The following is a 21,369-nucleotide window of genomic DNA, read 5'->3' as shown; positions in this document are numbered from 1 at the left end:
TTTGTGTTTTCTTAGTTCATTATACATTACATCTGTATTAGGGCTGCACGATATATCGTTTCAGCATCGATATCGCGATATGCACATCCGCAATAGTCACATCGCAGGCTGTGCGATTTTTAGTATACTGACTGTTATATTTATACTGATCGTTTTCGCGACAGCTATCGCATCACGCCACCCCGCGACGCACTGTCTTCACTGGACGCGAAAAAGCGACCGTTGCAAATCCTTTGAACTTTGTGTCAGTACGTCATAAAAAGAATGAGGGATTTACTCGCAAGGATTTGCCGTGTCGCGCCGCATCCAGTGTAGACGGCATCACTGATTATAATGGGTTCTATTGTATTTTGTCAGCGCCCTTTGTAGACACTGTGAGAGCCACTCAGATATACAGTGAGGAAAATAAGTATTTGAACACCCTGCTATTTTGCAAGTTCTCCCACTTAGAAATCATGGAGGGGTCTGAAATTGTCATCGAGGTGCATGTCCACTGTGAGAGACATAATCTAAAAAAAAATCCAGAAATCACAATGTATGATTTTTTAACTATTTATTTGTATGATACAGCTGCAAATAAGTATTTGAACACCTGTCTATCAGCTAGAATTTTGACCCTCAAAGACCTGTTAGTCTGCTTTTAAAATGTCCACCTCCACTCCATTTATTATCCTAAATTAAATGCACCTGTTTGAGGTCGTTAGCTGCATAAAGACACCTGTCCACCCCATAAAATCAGTAAGAATCCAACTACTAACATGGCCAAGACCAAAGAGCTGTCCAAAGACACTAGAGACAAAATTGTACACCTCCACAAGGCTGGAAAGGGCTACGGGAAATTGCCAAGCAGCTTGGTGAAAAAGGTCCACTGTTGGAGCAATCATTAGAAAATGGAAGAAGCTAAACATGACTGTCAATCTCCCTCGGACTGGGGCTCCATGCAAGATCTCACCTCGTGGGGTCTCAATGATCTTAAAGGTGAGAAATCAGCCCAGAACTACACGGGAGGAGCTGGTCAATGACCTGAAAAGAGCTGGGACCACCGTTTCCAAGGTTACTGTTGGTAATACACTAAGACGTCATGGTTTGAAATCATGCATGGCACGGAAGGTTCCCCTGCTTAAACCAGCACATGTCCAGGCCCGACTTAAGTTTGCCAATGACCATTTGGATGATCCAGAGGAGTCATGGGAGAAAGTCATGTGGTCAGATGAGACCAAAATAGAACTTTTTGGTCATAATTCCACTAAACGTGTTTGGAGGAAGAAGAATGATGAGTACCATCCCAAGAACACCATCCCTACTGTGAAGCATGGGGGTGGTAGCATCATGCTTTGGGGGTGTTTTTCTGCACATGGGACAGGGCGACTGCACTGTATTAAGGAGAGGATGACCGGGGCCATGTATTGCGAGATTTTGGGAACAACCTCCTTCCCTCAGTTAGAGCATTGAAGATGGGTCGAGGCTGGGTCTTCCAACATGACAATGACCAAGCACACAGCCAGGATAACCAAGGAGTGGCTCTGTAAGAAGCATATCAAGGTTCTGGCGTGGCCTAGCCAGTCTCCAGACCTAAACCCAATAGAGAATCTTTGGAGGAGCTCAAACTCCATGTTTCTCAGCGACAGGCCAGAAACCTGACTGATCTAGAGAAGATCTGTGTGGAGGAGGGCCAAAATCCCTCCTGCAGTGTGTGCAAATCTGGTGAAAAACTACAGGAAACGTTTGACCTCTGTAATTGCAAACAAAGGCTACTGTACCAAATATTAACATTGATTTTCTCAGGTGTTCAAATACTTATTTGCAGCTGTATCATACAAATAAATAGTTAAAAATCATACATTGTGATTTCTGGATTTTTTTTAGATTATGTCTCTCACAGTGGACATGCACCTCGATGACAATTTCAGACCCCTCCATGATTTCTAAGTGGGAGAACTTGCAAAATAGCAGGGTGTTCAAATACTTATTTTCCTCACTGTATGTGAACACTGAATTCCATTCAGTTCCGTGTCTATTTGTGCCTGAAATGACACATACGCTAAACTGTCAAAATGCATGTCTCTGCAAGTATCCTTGTAAACACAGTTGCTTATGGCTTAGGTGAAGGTAAAAAATTGATAAAGAAAATGGATAGTATGCTCACAGCGGTTTAATGTTCCTAAGGCTTTCAGTGTCATGAATGTTAATCAAACAGCAAAACACAGAGAAAAATCACTTTTGTAGCTTTAACAGATTTATTAGATTTAATTTATACAGTGTTATTTTACATTTGATTATTCAACCAGTATACCTGAATACTGTTAGACTTACTGGAAAAAATATAAAGCACTGTTTATTTATTTTATATCTTTGTTCTATTATATTTATCTATGTTTGTAATTTGTTCATTTTTCTATGCTGATTTACTCATCTACAATATTTTTTTTCCAAATAGAGCTTTTCAAGTCATCTGGAGTTTTTTTTGTTGCTTTTTTCATATCGCAATATATATCGCAGAAATACAAAATATCGCAATGTGAGTTTTTTCCAATATCGTGCAGCCCTAATCTGTATGCTGTAGCCTCCAACCATCACCAAGGCCAAAATCTCTCATGAACTGTATTATTGTCAAGTCAAGTCACCTTTATTTATATAGCGCTTTTAACAATACAGATTGTGTCAAAGCACTTAACAGTATCAAATTGGAAGATAGAGTGTCAGTAATGTATAATGATAAGATTAAACTCAATTTTCAGTGTTTAATGAAACACTGACTATTGTGTCAGTGGATTGCCAGTGTCGTTTATTTCTTGTGGATCTGTCAAGTGATGGGTCAATTACGGTGTTAAAATCGCCTCCTATAATTACCGGGCAATTGGAGAAATTTGAAATGGAGGGGGAAAAAATTGTGGAAAAAAGAAGGGTCATCTGAATTTGGCAATTGTTACCGGGTTATTGTTAATTGATATGTTTATGATAATAAAGCGTCCTTCTGGGTCTGAAATAGAATTACATACATACATACATACATACATACATGTCAGTATAGAAATATTAGCTTTAACCGTGGCGTTAGAAAAAAGTTCAACTATTTGGATAATCTACAGGCAGATATATGTTTACTACAAGAAACACACCCTCCAGATTCAAAACAAAACACCCTAAGATCAGCACAATTCACTCACTCATTCTCAGCCACTTATAATTCAAAGCAAAGAGGAGTATGTATCTGGATAAACAAGAAAATACAATTTCTTCATAATACAACTATTTCAGACCTAAATTTACTACATTTAAGTGGCACAGAATTTTTTCACACATGAACCTCACCTGTGTTCCACGTACAGTACAGGTCTGTGTTCAGAGGCGCTGTTGTCTGTGCTCTGGTATGACAGGCCTTTTTTCTTCTCCAGGGTCTCTAAGAAAGCATCAATATCATCTCCCACACTCAAATCGTCCTGACAATCACAAACCACACAATAAGTGAATTTTAAGCACATTAGGCACATGAAAAACAGACCTACTGTTATAATAAATATCGGCACTTTTGCAACACTGCTGCAAAGAATTTAAAGGACCAAGGCTACATTACCCAAAAACACTAAGCCTAGATAGATTGTAGAAAAACCTTGTGCCAGTGCTTCAACTTCAACCACTACAATGGTTGTAAAATTGACAGTTCAACATGGGCCAATGATTCCACATGCTTGCCCAATGGTCAATAATGTATCTGCTTATACAGTACATTAGTAACTGTTTAAGTCTATTGGCAAGGTCACTGCCATAGAAATAATAATCATTTTATTTTCTGGGCACTCAAAGCGCTTTACATAGAAGGGGGGAATCTCCTCAACCACCACCAGTGTGCAGCATACACCTGGATGATGCAACGGCAACCATATTGCGCCAGAACGCCCACCACACTCCAGCTTACTACTGGTGGAGAGGAGACAAAGTGATGGATCCAATCAGAATATGGGGATGTTTAGGAGGCCATGATGATGGACAGAGGCCATCAATGGGTGAATTTGGCCAGGACATCGGGGTTACACCCCTAATCTTTTTTGAAGGACATCCTGGGATTTTTAATGACCACAGAGAATTAGGACCAGAATTAGGAATTAGGTTTAACGTCTCATCCGAAAGACAGTGCTTTTTGACAGAATAGTGTCCCCATCATCAAATAAAAACACAGCTGGATCGGCAATTGGATTGCATGTCAACATTGGTGCCATACTGGACCAGGCAATTAGCGATTAAGAAGCATCTGCTAAATTACTAAATGTAAATGTATAACATATAATTATATTACTTATACTCTGTCTCTCTCAGTTCCCTGTCTGCTCTCGTCAGGGGTTGCCACAGCAGAATTACCCGCATAGTCAGTTTTTATCCTGGATGCCTTTCCAGACCCAGTGCTGATAGTAGGGATGGGCATTTTTGGCAATTTATCATTTTGATCATCGATAGGTTTCAAAAACGAGTAATCGAGTACTCTGGGGACGGTGCTTGTGCAGGGGTCGGGGCATGGCCGTAATGGAGATAATGAAAATATCCGAAAATTGTTACTAAAATGAATATTAAAATTAAAAATATGACATGAAAACCTGTTTATGAAAACATGAACACATGGTTAGAACACTGTTAGATTATGATGCAGCAATGTTATTAAAAAAAGTAGTATCTAAAAAGGAATAGCTGCCTGGGTTGAAGCTGAAGAGACTTTATGCCAATAAACTGAAGCCCCTTCTACGTTCCCAGAACGTTCCCTGCAGGTTATTTTTAGTTGTCATAACCATGTAAACTAATTAAAACTTTGCAGATTTTTCTGATAATTCTAATGCTGAAATGTGTTTTTTTTTTTTTTTTTTAAATCAAACTATTTTTGCAGTATTTCATGTCTGAAATAAGCTTTTAATAAAGTGTAGACATCAAAGTAGTCAAATCGCATTATAATGATAATATAATTCCAATTTTATAGCTGAAATTAAGTATAGTCTGAAAAGCATTCCATAAACACTGGGTTTGTTTGTATGTTTCTTTACAGCACGCCTCTGATCTGCACGTGCTTTTCTCCTGTGTTCCATATAAAGCCACACACTCGCATTTAAAAATTAGCGGTCATTTTGTTTTACTGACTGACTAACACTCGTTTATTGATCTCTTTATTGAATACTTACTCATAATTAATAAATATTCGAGAGTAAATATTGTCATTTCAGGGAGATTTGACAAGTAATTGAAGAGAACATGATATTAACTGAGAAGTTTTTGTTTACGGACCAAAAGAGAGAAGCACGTACACCATCGTTAATCCAGTGGTAAGAAATGAATGTAATATTAAAGTCAAATAAATGTTATTCATTTTTAATGTCTGTAAAAATAAAATTAGCATTCTTAAAACCCAATATTTTGTTGAAGTCATTGTTATTTGGTGCTTAAGAAACGTAAGATCCGGGTTATTATATGGTACATGGTAGTTATAATAAAGAAATCTTATATTAAGGGATAATTCAATCTCATCCAATGCTCCTTATGATGGTTAAATGTGCTCTGATTATCTTTAATGATTAAACAATAGTTCGAAACAAGATGGTTTGTAGTACTGATTACTGAGGTCCATATCTGTCCGTCTTCCATGCCGCTTATAATCTACTCGGGACAGGAGTGCTGGATGATTACTGACAGCAGCAGTATCTGGAGAACCATCAGAGAATATCAGAGAACTTTCTGGGAACCTTAGGTTAGGACAACGTTCTGGGAACCTTAAAAGAACTTTCTGGTAACGTAAATAGAACATTCCCTTTAGGTTCCCGGAACGTTCCCCTAACCTAAAGGGAACGTTCTATTTACGTTAAGAAAACTTTCCTGGCTACCCAAAATGGAACGTTCCTGAGAACGTTCTGGGAACCAAAAATTGTTAGCTGGGTATACACTGAGCACTTTTGCACTTTATAAGAATAAAATAAGATAGCTAGTATGTCGGCATGTAATCCTTTTATTTGGATACACAGCAAATGAATTTCAAGATGAGCTTTTTTGTCCTTTGATGGATTCTATATTTTCATCTACATTATCAAGTGATTCTTGAAATCGCTTGCATGGTTTTAAAGCCATACAAAGCGTACGAAAACAACTTTAAGTGAAGTGTGCCTACACTTCCACGATCATTGTTTTCATGATCAATCGTCGTTGTCATGGCCGTGTACTCGAGTACTCAATCGCTGTTGCACATCCCTAGCCGATAGTGCACTCATGCAACCCCCGTGCTACCAACTATACCATGTACCATTATCAGTCTATTTTTATGTATTGTTATCATCATATATTACTACAATACATTACACTTATACTACACCTTATTTATAGGATACTAATAAAACGTTAAGGCTGTTGTACTGTATATCTCATTATATATTACACATTTCACACTATTTCTACTGTAAATGTTACTGTGCTTTTTGTCCAGAAAAAAAGCAGCTCCCCTGGTTACTTGTATTTGTTTATAGGGCAGTTTTGCCCTGTCCAATAAAGCAGACACGTTGAAGTATCGCAGCAATGGGCAAAAGCACCCAATAAGGCGTCTACTTATGTCTAAGGCCACTGTCACTTAAAGTCCATATTTTCATCAGTAACTGCGGAAATTAAATATCAAAAAAGAATGAAGAACATTAACATTGATCAAGACATCTATGAGCTTCAGCAGATCCAATCATATGCTTCATAAAGATCTCATCTAGTTATCAGTCTGCTTTTTTACTTTTAGAATGGGCATTTTTTCTTTGTTTAATAACACAGTGGAGAGCAACAGGAAAGCACATGGGGAGAGAGAGAAAGATTAGATTTAAACATCCAGAGTGCTGCAGCTCAACATGTAAAAAAGCATGTGAATTAACCACCGAACCAAGTGGTAAAGTGACTGACACGAGAAGCTAATTATCAAAACTAAAAATAAATATTAAAAGTAACTTGGGGGGGTGGGGGACTATTACATACATACCATACATAAAAGTATTGGAACAGTAAAGACAAAATTGGTCTGTCGGCTGTGGCGTCAAGACATTTGCAAATATGATGAAAGATGAATATGAGACAAAACTACAGAATGTCACATTTTATTATTAGCCGTTTCAATACATACATGTTTTACCAAATAAAAAGAACAGCACTTTTAGAGTTCATCCCACTCATTCATGTGAGCATAAGTATTAAGACAGTTGAACATAAGGCAGATATAAAAGATTAAAAGTTATTATTTAGTTGCAGATCCCTTGCTCACCATTACAGCAGTGAGTCTGTGACCCATAGACATCACCAGACTCTTGGTCTCATCCTTTGAAATACTTTTCCCAGCCTTTAATGTAGCCAATTCCAATTGTTGCTTGTTTTGGGGAGTTTCTGCCTTTACTCTCCTCTTCAGCAGGTGAAATTCATGTTCAATCGGATTTCAATCTGGAGATAGACTTGGGAAATCTAAGACTTTCCATTTCTTTGCCCTTAGACATTTCCTTGACTGAACTGGCAGGGTGTTTTGGGTCATTGTCCTTATGCAATATGAAGCACTTCCCAAAGAATCTGGTGGCATTTTCTTGAATATTGGTAGGCAAGATGGTTTTGTACCCTTCCTAATTCATTCTGCTAATGTCATCATACATTAAGTCATCAGTAAAATTGAGAGGGCCTGTTCCAGAGGCAGCCATGCATGCCCATGCCATGACACCACCTCCACCATGCTTTACAGATGAGGCTGTATGCTTGGGATCATTGCAGTTCCCTTTTTTTCCTCCACATTTTTGCTTTCCCATCACTCAGATAAAGGTTCATCTTTGTCTCATCAGTCCATAAACACAGTTCCAAAAATCTTCTGGCTCACCTTTGTGCTTTTTTGCAAACTCTAATCTTGCCTTTCTGTTTTTGGAGCTGGTCAGAGGTTTGTATCTTGCTGTGTACCATCTGTAATTCTGTATCAAAGTCTCCTGAGGACAGAAGACTGTCAGAGCATCACTCCAGCTTTCTGGAAGTTGTTGGTGATTTTACAGACACGTCTTTTAGGGTTCATTTTCACAGCTTTTATGATTTGTCTGTCATCAACTACGGTTGTTTTCTCAGCCGATCAGGTAGTTGTTGGTTGCTGGTGGTTTCCAAACTCTTGATTTCTCCATGCCCTTTGTTTTTGCTATAGCTCTAATAGACTTCCTCTTTTCTTTTAGCATCCAAATTGCTTGCTTTTCTCTCAAAGTCCGCTCCCTCATCTTCATCCTGGTTTGTGTGTGTCATCATTGAATGCAAGATTCAGAATGCAGAAGTAATGGATATAACTGATACGACACACTTCCTGCTTTTGACACAGCTGATCACTTAGATAGACCTGTGAGGCAACTGTTCCAATACTTATGCTCACATAAGATAGGGGGATGAAACTCTAAAAGTGCTGAACTTCTTAGCTGGTAAAACATCTGTGTTGAATAACCCAAAAATAAAATGTGACATTCTGTAGTTTTGTCTCATATTCATCTTTTCATCATATTTGCAAATGTCTTGACTCCACAGCCAACAGAACAATTTTGTCTTCACTGATCCAATACTTATGGAGGGCACTGTACATACATACATACATACATACATGTATACATAAATAAAAGTCCCACCCTTCCACTCTCAGCTGAAGTCTTTTTCTTCTTTTTCTTCTTTTTTTTGTTCGACTTCTCATTCTACAAAAAAAAGACATTACAAAGAAAACAACAGAATTGAGAAATTAAAAGAACTTATTAGTTAAAATACACTGTCAAATGTTCTGAACATTGCATTTCACAAATAGGTCACGGTTGCAAGTTCATGTTTGGGGATGATGATGGTGATGATGATGAAAGGTTCTTCTCACCTTCACAGTATCTTTCTCTAGTGGAGCTCCTTCTTGCTGTCCGTCACTGATTCCCTCTGCCTTCTCATCTGACGCACTTACATCCACATCAGCCTCACCTATCTGACACACCATAATGACAGCGGCGTCATAACATGGCATTTAAAACTTTATTTACAAACAATCAATCAATGATCTCCATACGGGCAGCAGACATGACAGCAGTATAGCATGCCATACTCCAAATGAAACTACTTCAAAAAATATTTGTTTGATTGCAGTCAATTTTTTACATATGCCATTTTATGACCTCATATAAACTGTGTGACCACATTGGAATATTCTTATAAATTCATGTGTCACACTTGAGAACTATTTAGGTGAACTGCAAAACAACATTAACTGTCATTAAAGGGGGTCATGAACTGCATTTTTTTTTTTTAATCTGTTCCTTGAGGTCTACTTCTGTTGGTAAGATTTTTACATCCAAAGCAATCAATTTAGAAATAAATTGCCATTTTCTAATGCTGTTTTTCGAGCCTTTGATTCAAACACCGCCTCGAGGCCCAGGGTTGGGAACCACTGCCATAGACCCAGAGGTTTCATGCCAATTCAAAGTGAGGGAGCATGTGCCCCCTCAGATTTCTGAGCCAAGTGGATTTTGAATGCAACTTTTAAAAGACAAATAATAGCCGAATAATATTTTTTATATTTGATACGATCATACCGGTGTGATTAGATCGTTTAGTGCAGCACATCACCAGCTGCTTAATTCAAATCTGTGCTCACTGGCTGGCGCTGAGCCAAAGACAGACGCATTTGTTCAGCGTTGCATTATGACCAATCACACACACGATTCTGTTGAGCTTATGAATGCAATGGCCAATCAGAGACGTTCAGATGAGTCGTCGCTGAAACACGGTGTTTTGTTCACTTGCTCGCAGACTGAATTCTCTGGCAAATTCTCTCATCAGAAACAACAAAGTGCAGATGTACATACGCCTAAGTAAGATATTCATTTCAGTGTAAACAGCTTAAGTGATTTTAATGGGAGTTTTTGAGAGTTCCTGAACTCTGGCTAGACTGAATGAAAATGTTCTTTGATAATGTAAATGTTTTTTGCTCTCTGTAAAACGAAAGTGTTATAATTAGTAACTTACAATATTGTTATTAAATTCACATTAAATACAAAGTCAGTCATATTAAAAATATTTTAAGGCATGACACCCATATCTGGTAGGTTTCTTAAGTAAAAAGGTAGGTTTTTATGCGTAGTTAATAGATAGTCCACTTTGCCCATAACCCATCACAGATCAAATAACAATCTATACAAGGTGCAAAATGCATTTACTTACACATATTAGAAAATTGAGATATTTCCTGATTGGAAACATTTAGAATGAATGGGGGGGTAAAACATAAGCCTATAACAGTTATACAGTGCTATCGTGGATGCTGTGTGTCACATGATAAGCATGACGAGCAATGGCCAAATTTACAGCCAAAAAAAATAAATACAATTTTACAGCCTGGTACAAAAAGTGATTTGGGTCTATATAGCTAATTTATGCCCTTCCTGACAACTGTGATGGGGGTGAATTTTTTTTATAACTCATCCATTTAAATTACATTAAGCCTTAAAGTTCTGCATAATTAAGAGCGTGCCCACTTGAGTGACGCTGGATTGCCGCTGCTGTTACCACCGTCAAGCTAGGTAGGCATGGTTTCAGCAACCAGCTCCACCCACGTCCCACCTCTTTGCCTATTTTCAAATATCCAGGTGTGACACGTGGTGACATGCTGCCAAGATGGCGATGGACACCACAGAAGACAATTTTTGCATGGTGAATTTTAGTATTAGAAAACTGGTTAATTGAGGCTTTTGGGGTTTTTTTGCATACAAAATGATACTACAAAGTAGGGGTGACCCCGAATAGTCGACGATTTGATGTTTCAATAGGAGGAGCCTGATTCGAATCCCAATCTCACAGTCGAATATTCGCAGGGTGTTATGATCATGCCTTTTGGCTATATGGGGGTGCTCAAATGTCTGATTTCACATAGTACTACCGGTTTTCTCCCAACAAGTTAATATACAGCCTATTAAGATAATGCTGTAAATAAGAATCTGGAAGCTTTAAATAAATATTTTAACATGTGAATAAATCCAACCACCCCTATAGATTTAAGTTTCACTTTTTCTATAATCCGTGACCGACAGAGGAGCATCTTGGCGGCAGGAATTTAAATCTTTAACAAGATTCAAATTGACAGGCAGAGTGAAAGACTGGATTTTTTTGATCAAGTAGGGTACACGTGATTTCAAAACATTTCAGCTGGTTTATATATATATATATATATATATATATATATATATATATATATCGTGTATATATTTATCTCGTATAAGATACATTTGGTTGAGTTGTGCTGCATTAAAGCGCTTCATTGTATTACTACGGTGATTATCTCTTCAACATGCAGCACAACAAATCAATACAAACAACAATGCAGAATATTAATAACTATGACTGGGACGGTCGTATACATAACATTATAATGAGAACAATATTATAATAAAACACTCTGAATTTTTTGAATTTAGGTGCGGACTTGCCGTGTTTCTGCACATTGTTGCGTGAAGAATGCATCCACAAAAGGAGTTCATTCAGAGCCACGCAGACACGTTCATGGATTTGGGGGATTTTGTGCAGCTAGCCAACAAGTTGTAATATAACGTTATGTTGTATAAATAATGAAGCGTAAGTGGGGGTTATTTGATCCCCTGCTGATTTTGTATGTTTGCCCACTGACAAAGAAATTATCAGTCTATATTTTTTAATGGTAGGATCATTTGAATAGAGAGACAGAACAACAAAAAAAATCCAGAAAAATGCATTTCAAAAAAGTTATAAACCGATTTGCATTTTAATGAGTGAAATAAGTGTTTGATCCCCTATCAATTAGAAAGATGTCTGGCTCCCAGGTGTCTTTTATACAGGTAAGGAGCTGAGATTAGGAGCACTCTCTTAAAGGGAGTGCTCCTAATCTCAGCTTGTTACCTGTATAAAAGACAACCTGTCCACAGAAGCAAAAATCAAATCAATCAGATTCCAAACTCTCCACCAAGGCCAAAGAGTTGTCCAAGGATGTCAGGGACAAGATTGTAGACCTACACAAGGCTGGAATGGGCTACAAGACCATCGCCAAGCAGCTTGGTGAGAAGGTGACAACAGTTGGTGCGATTATTCGCAAATGGAAGAAACAAAATAACTGTCAATCTCCCTCGGTCTGGGGCTCCATGCACGATCTCACCTTGTGGAGTTTCAATGACCATGAGAACGGTGAGGAATCAGCCCAGAACTACACGGGAGAATCTTGTCAATGATCTCAAGGCAGCTGGGACCATAGTCAGCAAAAAAAACAATTGGTAACACACCATGCCGTGAAGGACTGAAATCCTGCAGTGCCTGCAAGGTCCCCCTCCTCAAGAAAGCACATGTACAGGCCCATCTGAAGTTTGCCAATGAACATCTAAAGGATTCAGAGGAGAACTGGGTTCTTTGGCATCAACTCAACTCGCCATGTTTGGAGGAGGATTTCTGCCTATGACCCCAAAAACACCATCCCCACCGTCAAACATGGAGGTGGAAACATTATGCTTTGGGGGTGTTTTTCTGCTTAGGGGACAGGACAACTGCACCACATCAAAGGGATGATGGATGGGGCCCAGGGCATTGAAAATGGGTATTCCAGCATGACAATGACCCAAAACACACAGCCAAGGCAACAAAGGAGTGGTTCAAGAAGCAGCACATTAAGGTCCTGGAGTGGCCTAGCCAGTCTCCAAACCTTAATCCCATAGAAAATCTGTGGAGAGAGCTGAAGGTTCGAGTTGCCAAACGTCAGCCTTCGAAACCTTAAAGACTTGGAGAGGATCTGCAAAGAGGAGTGGGACAAAATCCCTCCTGAGATGTGTGCAAACGTGGTGGCCAACTACAAGAAACGTCTGACCTCTGTGATTGCCAACAAGGGTTTTGCCACAAAGTACTAAGTCATGTTTTGCGAAGTGGTCAAATACTTACTCATTAAAATGCAAATCAATTTATAACTTTTTTGAAATGCGTTTTTCTGGATTTTTTTTTGTTGCCATTCTGTCTCGGACTGTTTAAATAAACCTACCATTAAAATTATAGACTGATCATTTCTTTGTCAGTGGGCAAACGTACAAAATCAGCAGGGGACCAAATAATTTTTCCCCACTGTATGAGAATTGAGGAGTTAAATCCCACTGATTAAAAACCTGCCATCAAATGCTTCATTCAACTGGTCATCTTCAGCGCGCACAGCTCAAAACAAATGCTTAACATTAATAACTTCAGTCATTTACATAACTATAATAAGAGCACTATTGTAAAAAATGTTGTGAAGGTTTTGCTGACGTTTAATGCTATCTTTTTAATCAAAACAAATTTTTATTTTTTTTTTAATCTGTGAGGCGTCCGTAACACATTTAAAAAAAATAAAATAAAAAAATAAAAAAAGGAGGCGGCTACACGCCAGTTCGTACATTTACTTTTCAGAGTGTTTATTCAACGAACACCACATGGTACCAGGAGTATACTGTCCTTTGATAAAACCGAGATGGATGCTGTCAAACCACCGGAATCCTTTAAACTCACCGGGAATGTAGATATCAGTTGGCGGACATTTAAGCAGCAATTCACGCTTTACATGCAAGCTGTTGGTCTGGATGGCAAATCAGATTCACGGAAAATAGCATTGCTCCTGAAAGTAGCTGGACCTCAAGCAATTAGAGTTTTTATTGTATATACTTTCACGTTCGTGGACACTGTGGACAGAGGAAAATATGATGAGGTCATTAAGAAATTTGATGAGCACTGCTCACCCAAGAAAACTGAAACATACGAGAGGTATGCGTTTCGCTCATGCGCTCAAAATCACAGGGAGAAAGTTTCGACACTTTTTTGACTGATTTGAAAGTCAAAAATGTGCAACTTCGGAATCTTGACTGAATCAATGATCAGAGATCAAATTGTCTGGAATTTATGACAAGAAAATAAGAGAAAAACTGCTTAGACTGTTAACGGAGTTAACACTGGATGGTGCTGTCAAGATTCGTCATGCGAACAAACTTGCTTTGTTGCATTCTAGAACTTTCAGTGATAAAGAAGGCAGTACTGTTGCTGACAGTCCAGTAGTCAGCGCTGTTACTCACAAAATAAAAAAGGCAGTCAAAAAGCTACTCCGAAGACAAGCACAGACTCATTCAGCTGTAAAAGATGTGGTTCAAAGCATCAACCTAAAAAAGCAATGTTTTTTAAAACAGGACACTGCAAATGACATTGTTCGTATATTTGATGATGTTTTCAAAAGGATTGGGAGCTCTACCATTCATTTACAAAATTCAGCTCAAAGAAGATGCTCACCCTGCAGTTCACGCTCCAAGAAGGGTTTCTGCGCCACTGAAAGAGAAACTAAAAGGATGACAGCTCTAGGAGTAATCAAGAAAGTGGAGGAACCTACAGACTGGGTAAACTCAATGGTTTGTGTTAAAAAGAAAAACGGTGATCTGAGAGTATGCATGGATCCTCGAGACTTAAATGCAGACATAAAAGGGAGCACTACCAGATTCCAAAGCGTGAGGAGATCACAAGAGAAATGACTGGTGCAAAGTACTTCAGCAAGTTGGATGCATCCAAGGGATTCTGGCAATTAAAGCTTCATGAAGATGGTACTAGACAAGTACATAGTCCTAGCTGATGCACCAATAACATGCAAATTCTCAGATATGAGCTCCAGGGAAGATTATGTGAACATGCATGTGAATCTCATTGTTGAATCTCTTCCAGTCTCTGATCAGAAGCTCAAGCAAATAGCTGAGGAGACAGCAAAAGATCCAGTTCTCCAAGCTGTAATTGACAATCTGAACAACGACTGGGTCAAAAGTTCTTGTCCTGTGTTGATGTAGGCTATATTTGTCTCTTGAGTTTGCACATTACAGTACGGCACTAAGAAGATTTATATATAATATAAATATATTATATATGTATATTATTTTTATTATTAACAATTACTAGCATCATATAAATCTCAACTGTCAATAACGGACACATTCAGCGGTTGCCATAGAGATCGTTTATCCTGCAGACATTAAAGGAGACAAAAGAAAGGCATTTAAACAGACTCCGTTACATGAACATCCTGAATCGCTTTATGTTGATATGACATCTCAAGAAAAGAGGACAAACCTCATATGGAAAAGAGTTATAAGTGAACATTTCAAGTGAACAGTGTATAAAAACTTAATTTGGACAACTTTAAAGGCGATTTTCTCAATATTTAGAGTTTTTTGCACCCTCAGATTCCAAGATTTTCAAATAGTTGTATGTCGGACAAATATTGTCCGATCCTGACAACCCCATACATCAATGGAAATTTTATTTATTCAGCTTTTCAGATGATGTATAAATCTCAATTTCGAAAAATTTACACTTAATTTTGTGGTTTTGTGGTCCAGGGTCACAAATGTGTTTACAGCAGAAAAACGGGGAAAGTGAATCTCCCAACAACAACTGCACTGAGAGTAGTTCACAACTCCATCATGAAGTGACGTCACACAGCTCCACACATGTGAAGTGAATGGCCATGTGAAGGAGCGCACTCACACACCGCCGCCGTCCCACAGAACACCAGCGACTCAGGCCTCAGTTGTTCTTCTGATGGACTCAATTGGAAAGAACATTGAACCCAAGAAACTCTTCCCCAGACAGCGGTGTAGCGAATTAGCTCAAAAAGGGAATTATTTATAATTAATTATAACTGGTTATAATTAATAATAAATATTTAGATTAGATCTTAGAATTAACTGTAGCAGAATCAATATTACAATTACCTGATCTGTCCGTCCACCGAGCAGACAATATAATTATTTATCAATTCTAGGAAGATTACTTTTCTGGCCAAGAAACAATAGCCTTCCTACTTACAGTGCTAGCAGTAGTTTAGCATGTAGCAAAGAGCAATCGTTCATTGACTTTGTCTCTGTGTTCCGCTCACATTTCAATCAATTGTGAATATAAGGGATTTAATAAACGAAACTATAACTAACATATAAACAAACTAAGCAAAACATATATTTATAGAATGAAGGAAAGTAAGGAAAAGAGAGAGAAGAGCAAAGAATGGCAGTATTTCACATCAATTAACCACAACCCAAAATGAGAATCAAAGACACAATTCACCTTAAAAGGGGGTTCAAACTTAAACACGCATGTAATCGGTTGTAAATGGTTACTTGCATTGGTTCGTTGCTGAATAAGAGTCGTGATGCGGTAGACGAGGTTCTCGATGATTTCTTTAGGAGGGAGTTGAAGAAGTCCTCAGCAAATCCACAAAGTTGAAGGTAAACACTGCCGGAAGGTTAAACTCAAGAAGAGAGTTTTGGAGTGTGTTTGTCTCAAGAAGAAGAGTTTTTGAGCCATGATTAGTCTGGGTTCAGAACTTTTAATGGTTCATGGCCGCACCTATTTGGTGGGTGGAGTGGCCAATCAGAGGCATGTATTTTGAGCGGAAGAGATACCCTTTGTCTCCGTTTATGGTCCATTCTCATTTTATTGCTGATCTGGACCGCTAGAGCAGCTTTTAATTCAAAACATAGTAAGAATTGTGCGATGCATTTCACGATCACATAGTGTACATTATTGTGTGAGAAATAAAGAGAAGATCATTTTGATACCAAGAAGGTAATCTCCAAATGATATTACAGAAGAGATACACTCATACACTGGAATATAGGCATTTAACGTCTAACTAATACAAGAAAAGGGTTTTACCCAAGTTAATATAACAGGGGAATATACATACAACACATGCATATAGCAGATACATTTATAACTGTTTAATTATGGCCTAAATAGAGAAAATGTCTTTAGGTGTGTGTGTGTGACGTGTATTGGGAATTGTGAAGACAGACGAAAGGGTCTGCTCCCTTGCATTCTGTGGAATGTGTTTGAAGCTTGGTACAGACGATCTGTTTAGCATCCTTTTGATAGTGATAAGGACCATCTGCAATTTAGTACCCGTATAAATGTAAACGCTGAGGCCAGGTCAGTAATTTACATGCAAATGTCAAAAGGCTAAAAGGGTTTTTTTTTAAACAAAGTGTAATCAGCCATCACTGATCCTAGACAGACGTTACAGCGGGTTCTAGCGCTCCACTGCAGAAACACAAAACGTGTTCATGAACTGCTCACTAGTGATGATCTCGGCAGCCCGCAATGTATTATCATTCATACAGGTACAAATGACCTCCACAGTTTAAATGAAGGTACAGCCAAGGCAATGCATGAGATGGCAGAGAAAGCCTCACAGACATTCCCCAGGTCACTCGTACTGGTCTCCACCTTGCTCCCACGGCTCGACATCCCACCCTCTGTAATTGATAAGATCAACGAAGAGGTCCGTCAACTCCTGTTCCAGTCTGCCCAACGTGCACCTAGTCCATCACAGCTCTATAAGACCATGGCACCTGTATGACGGGCTCCACCTGAATCATGATGGAGTCAGGATTTTTGCCAAAGCTATCAAAGATGTTGCTCTTGGACACTTCCCAACAACCGGCTATAAAGGAGCAAAAAGAAATGTGAGAATGCAACCGTTCAAGCCATCTGGACCTTTATCTCGCTCAAGACCACCACAAGACCTTCACAGACAATCCATGACTTCAGGCTGGTCTCACAGACAGCAAGAGAGGCAGCCGTACACTGAAGGCCCGTCCCAGCAGAAACCAAGCTACGCCCAGGTACTATCAAGGCAGACACCTTCAGCAGCAGCACCTCAGGAACTTTCCATTAGTGATGTGGGAGAAATTAAACGACTGCTAAGGCCATGTTCACACTTGGCGTGTTTTTTGAAGCTGCCAGCGTCTGTTTTACATTATAAGCCTATGGAGTAAACTGTGTTTTCAAAAAAGTCCTGAGCGCTTTTTAAAACGCCACCGCCGGCGTCTTTTTCTGCAGCTCAGAGCGTTTTTCAAGTTGAAAAAAAGCGCCCTATGTCAAGCGCCTTTTTGACAGCTGACCAATGACAAGCGAGTGGCGAGTCATTTCCATAACAAAAACAACAAGAAAAAAGGAGAAGATAGCCGGTAGACAGATCGTGTTAGTTTCGGACTGTGTATCCGTGAAATGAAACAGTGTATCATCCAACCGGAGCTCCTGGACTAAATTGTTGGAAGCACCATACAGTTTCCTTCCCCGTATAATGTCGCGCTCCCACAAACGTCGTTGTGAACCGACACCCTCCCCATTAACTTCAAAAACAGATGTTTCTGCAGCACACAGCGCTAGCTACCGTTGCCGCTGTTGCTATGGAAACAAAAGACGCTCTCGGCTGCTATTTGTAACAGACGCTGCCAGTTTTTTTTTTTTCATTAAAAAAGCGCTCTCGTCCACTTTTTCTAGTCAAAAAAGACGGCAAGTGTGAACACGGCCTAAGCCTTCTCTGCAACAATATGCTGTGGGATTACAAATTTATTTAAATGTTTAATTTAGATTCCAATGTAATAGTGCACAAACTGAAGAAGTTATATACATTGTATTTAGCATTTATGGTGAAGATGATGACATCAGATGAACGATTCAAGAGGTCCCTGCCAGTTCCTGTTTCTCTTATTGTAAGTCTAATGAGCCAGACGACGGAGACTCTTGCCTTTTGTTTGTAATGGCTCTAGGGGCCCCGGCCTCAGTCTTTGGGTAGTTAGGCTGATTGGATTAGGAGTAGTTAAATGGGGCAGGATGCTATACCTGACTACTTCATTTGCATGCTTTGTTTAAGATCATCACCCAGGTGCTTGGTCTCCATTCCTAAGCACTGCCCCCTAAATGTATTTAAAACTACAATGTATCACTGCTTTAGTGAGACTTGGATGACTACAGCAACGCGCAGCGAGTTCTCAATAAAGAGTAACTTCTGTATGAAAGATATCCCAACGTCTCCTGGTCTCTGCTTCGTAGAAGATAAAAGTTCACAACAGATGGTGCCGTGACCCGGATAGAGTTCCAGCTTCCTCACCTGAATCCAGATTGAAAACTTCAAGCTCAAACAAAGATCTGCTTCCAGACTGCATCTTTTGGAATCCAGCGAAATCTTCTAGCTGAACAAAGATTTCCAGACTGAATTTTTCTCTCAACCAAGGTTGTGGTGAGTGCTGTCTCTAATCCAAAAGAACCTTTAAGACCAGTACAAATTTGTTTATCCTCTGCGCCGTCAGAGAAGAGTTAACAGACAGCTGTAGGGTTTGGTTAACTAAATTATCCTCTAAAAATGTACTTTTAGAGATGAAAGTTATCCTCTGTCCAGGCAGGGAAGATTAGCATAACGTGCTAATATTGTGTTACCCTCTGTTTTAGGCAGGGAAGAATTGGTTATCCTCTGTTCAGGCAGAGAAGGTTAGCATACATGCTAAAATTTGGTTTATCCTCTGTTCTTGTAGGCAGGGAAGTTAAGTGTGAAGTGTTGGTAATTTGGAAAGTTAACAATAGTTAAGCTGTGTTAACAAGTGTACCCTCTGTTGATCAGAGAAGTTTTTAGTGTTTTTGATTGTGTGGTAACAAAGAAACTCACAAAATGGTTAGAAGGAATACTAGGCTGATTCCAACAACAGAAAAGGATGGTCTTGCGACTCCATTGTGGTCAGATAGTGAATTCAAAACACTGTTAGGGGAACAAATGAACCTAATAATCACTGAGAAAGTTAGAAAAAAAACTAACTCAGAAATATGAGATCCATCCAGACAAGACTTGGTCTGTAGATGAGTGTAAAAAGGTGTTAGGAGCATGTATTCGCAAGAACAATGTTAAAGGCATTATCTGCTGCCACAGAGAATTTGGTTTAGCACTAGCTACACAACAATCTCAGTGTAAATCAGAGCTAGAGAAACAGAACAATGAGCTTCAAGCTAGAGTATCCTCTTTGACTAAGAAATTGAACCGCAACAAAGCTGCAGCAAAAACTGATGTGGAAGTTAGTCAGCCGGATAGCATTTACCCTGATTTACAAGCATTCTTTGAAAGAGATGTAGCTCTCCAATCAGTAATTGATGTGCCTGTAAATTCGGTCAATGTTTGTGGTGCTCGGAGAAGATCTCAAGGCATTGAGGAAACTAACAGTGTTCCTCTCAACTCTTCTGTTGTGCAAATACAAACTGTTGCCAAAACACTAGGGCCTAAAGATATAGAGAGACTGTCTCAGAGCTTACCCTCAGCACGCACACATTTTTCTGAATTTAGAAGAGTATTGACCAGTAAAATGCGCCTTTACGACGTGTCGTTAACAGAAGTCACACAGCTGATGTCACAAATTCTAACTGAATCTGAATTCAACAGTTTTGAGTCTGCTGTTACTTCTGAACTACAACATGCCAGTAAAGGCGATTTGAGAGAAGGTGTTTTGAAAATTCTAAAGAATATCATGGGACCCAAAATAGATTGGTCTAGAATTACTACCTGTGTGCAAAAGAAAGAAGAAACTGTGAGTGAATATACTGAGAGATTTTGTCAGTCAGCTGTAATTTACAGTGGAATTGTTGATGACCCTGAAAGTGTGCTAGATGACAAGGGACCCCTAGTTCAGTATCTGGTCAGATGGCCTTGTAGCGAATACAGAAAAGCTTTACCATTCTTAGATCTAACTTGGTCTAACAGAACTCTCAGAAGTAACCTAGACAGGTTAGCTACATGGGAAAGAGATGCTGATGTCAAGGCAAAAGTGAGAGTAGCAGCAGCTACGTTTAACACAACAAAACAAGACAAGAGATGGTCTAAAAGAGAAGGCAAATGCAACTACTGTGAAAAATTAGGACATTGGGAGAAAGAGTGTAGGAAGAAGTTGCAAAATAGTAAAAGAAATGCTATGCATAATTCTGCTCCTCCTCAGCCTGCCTACAACCCTGAAGTAGTTCCGCCAGTGACCACTGAAACTTTAGGACAGCTCGTACAGGCTCTTCTAAGAGCACAACAAGACCAGGAAAAAAACTAATTGTTGGGGCTGTGAGTAGCTACCTTTCCCCTGTAATCCATCACAATGACAAAAGAATTTTTGTGAAAGGTAGCGTAAAGAGAAAGAGATTGATTTTTGCTTGATACAGGTGCAGAGTGTACAGTAATTCCTACAAAATTGGCACAAGTTTTAAACATCCCATACAAGAAAACCAAACTTTGTTTAACTGGCGTAATAGGTGAAGATTCTGTTTTGTATGAAACCCGCCCATAGAGGTACAATTTGGCCCAAAAACTCTGACTACAAAATTGCTATGTGCTCCATTAAATACAGGTGCAATTTTAGGCATGGATCTTCTGAGACAAGTACATCTAACGTTAGACGTGTCCTCAGAATCCGCTAGCATAAACATTTCCTCAGCACAAGTTTCTACCAATAATGCAATCCCTACTGAGTATGCTTTCTTACAGAATCATCTAATTTGGGCTAAAGACAAGGATGATTG

General features: G+C 39.1%; 1 protein-coding gene across 4 annotated transcripts in view; it reads right to left on the bottom strand.

The window, feature by feature from the left end:
- Positions 1–21,369, bottom strand: part of tcf25 (transcription factor 25 (basic helix-loop-helix)) — a 205,089-nt gene that overhangs the window by 166,952 nt on the left and 16,768 nt on the right. For all 4 annotated transcript variants that reach the window (XR_009266917.1, XR_009266916.1, XM_058750834.1 and 1 more), the window contains exons 2-4: positions 8,864–8,965; positions 8,631–8,693; positions 3,313–3,440 (exon numbers count right to left, since the gene is read on the bottom strand). Coding sequence is in view for 2 of the 4 variants with exons in the window: in XM_058750834.1 (XP_058606817.1) it covers positions 3,313–3,440; positions 8,631–8,693; positions 8,864–8,965 (293 nt within the window). In the remaining 2 variants the exon portion in view is untranslated. The remainder of the gene's footprint in view (positions 1–3,312; positions 3,441–8,630; positions 8,694–8,863; positions 8,966–21,369) is intronic.

This window comes from Onychostoma macrolepis, chromosome 18, assembly GCF_012432095.1.
Source record: "Onychostoma macrolepis isolate SWU-2019 chromosome 18, ASM1243209v1, whole genome shotgun sequence".
Taxonomy (NCBI): Eukaryota; Metazoa; Chordata; class Actinopteri; order Cypriniformes; family Cyprinidae; genus Onychostoma; species Onychostoma macrolepis.
The sequence above is the reverse complement of the archived record's forward strand: the minus strand, read 5'-3'. Positions and strand labels throughout refer to the sequence as shown.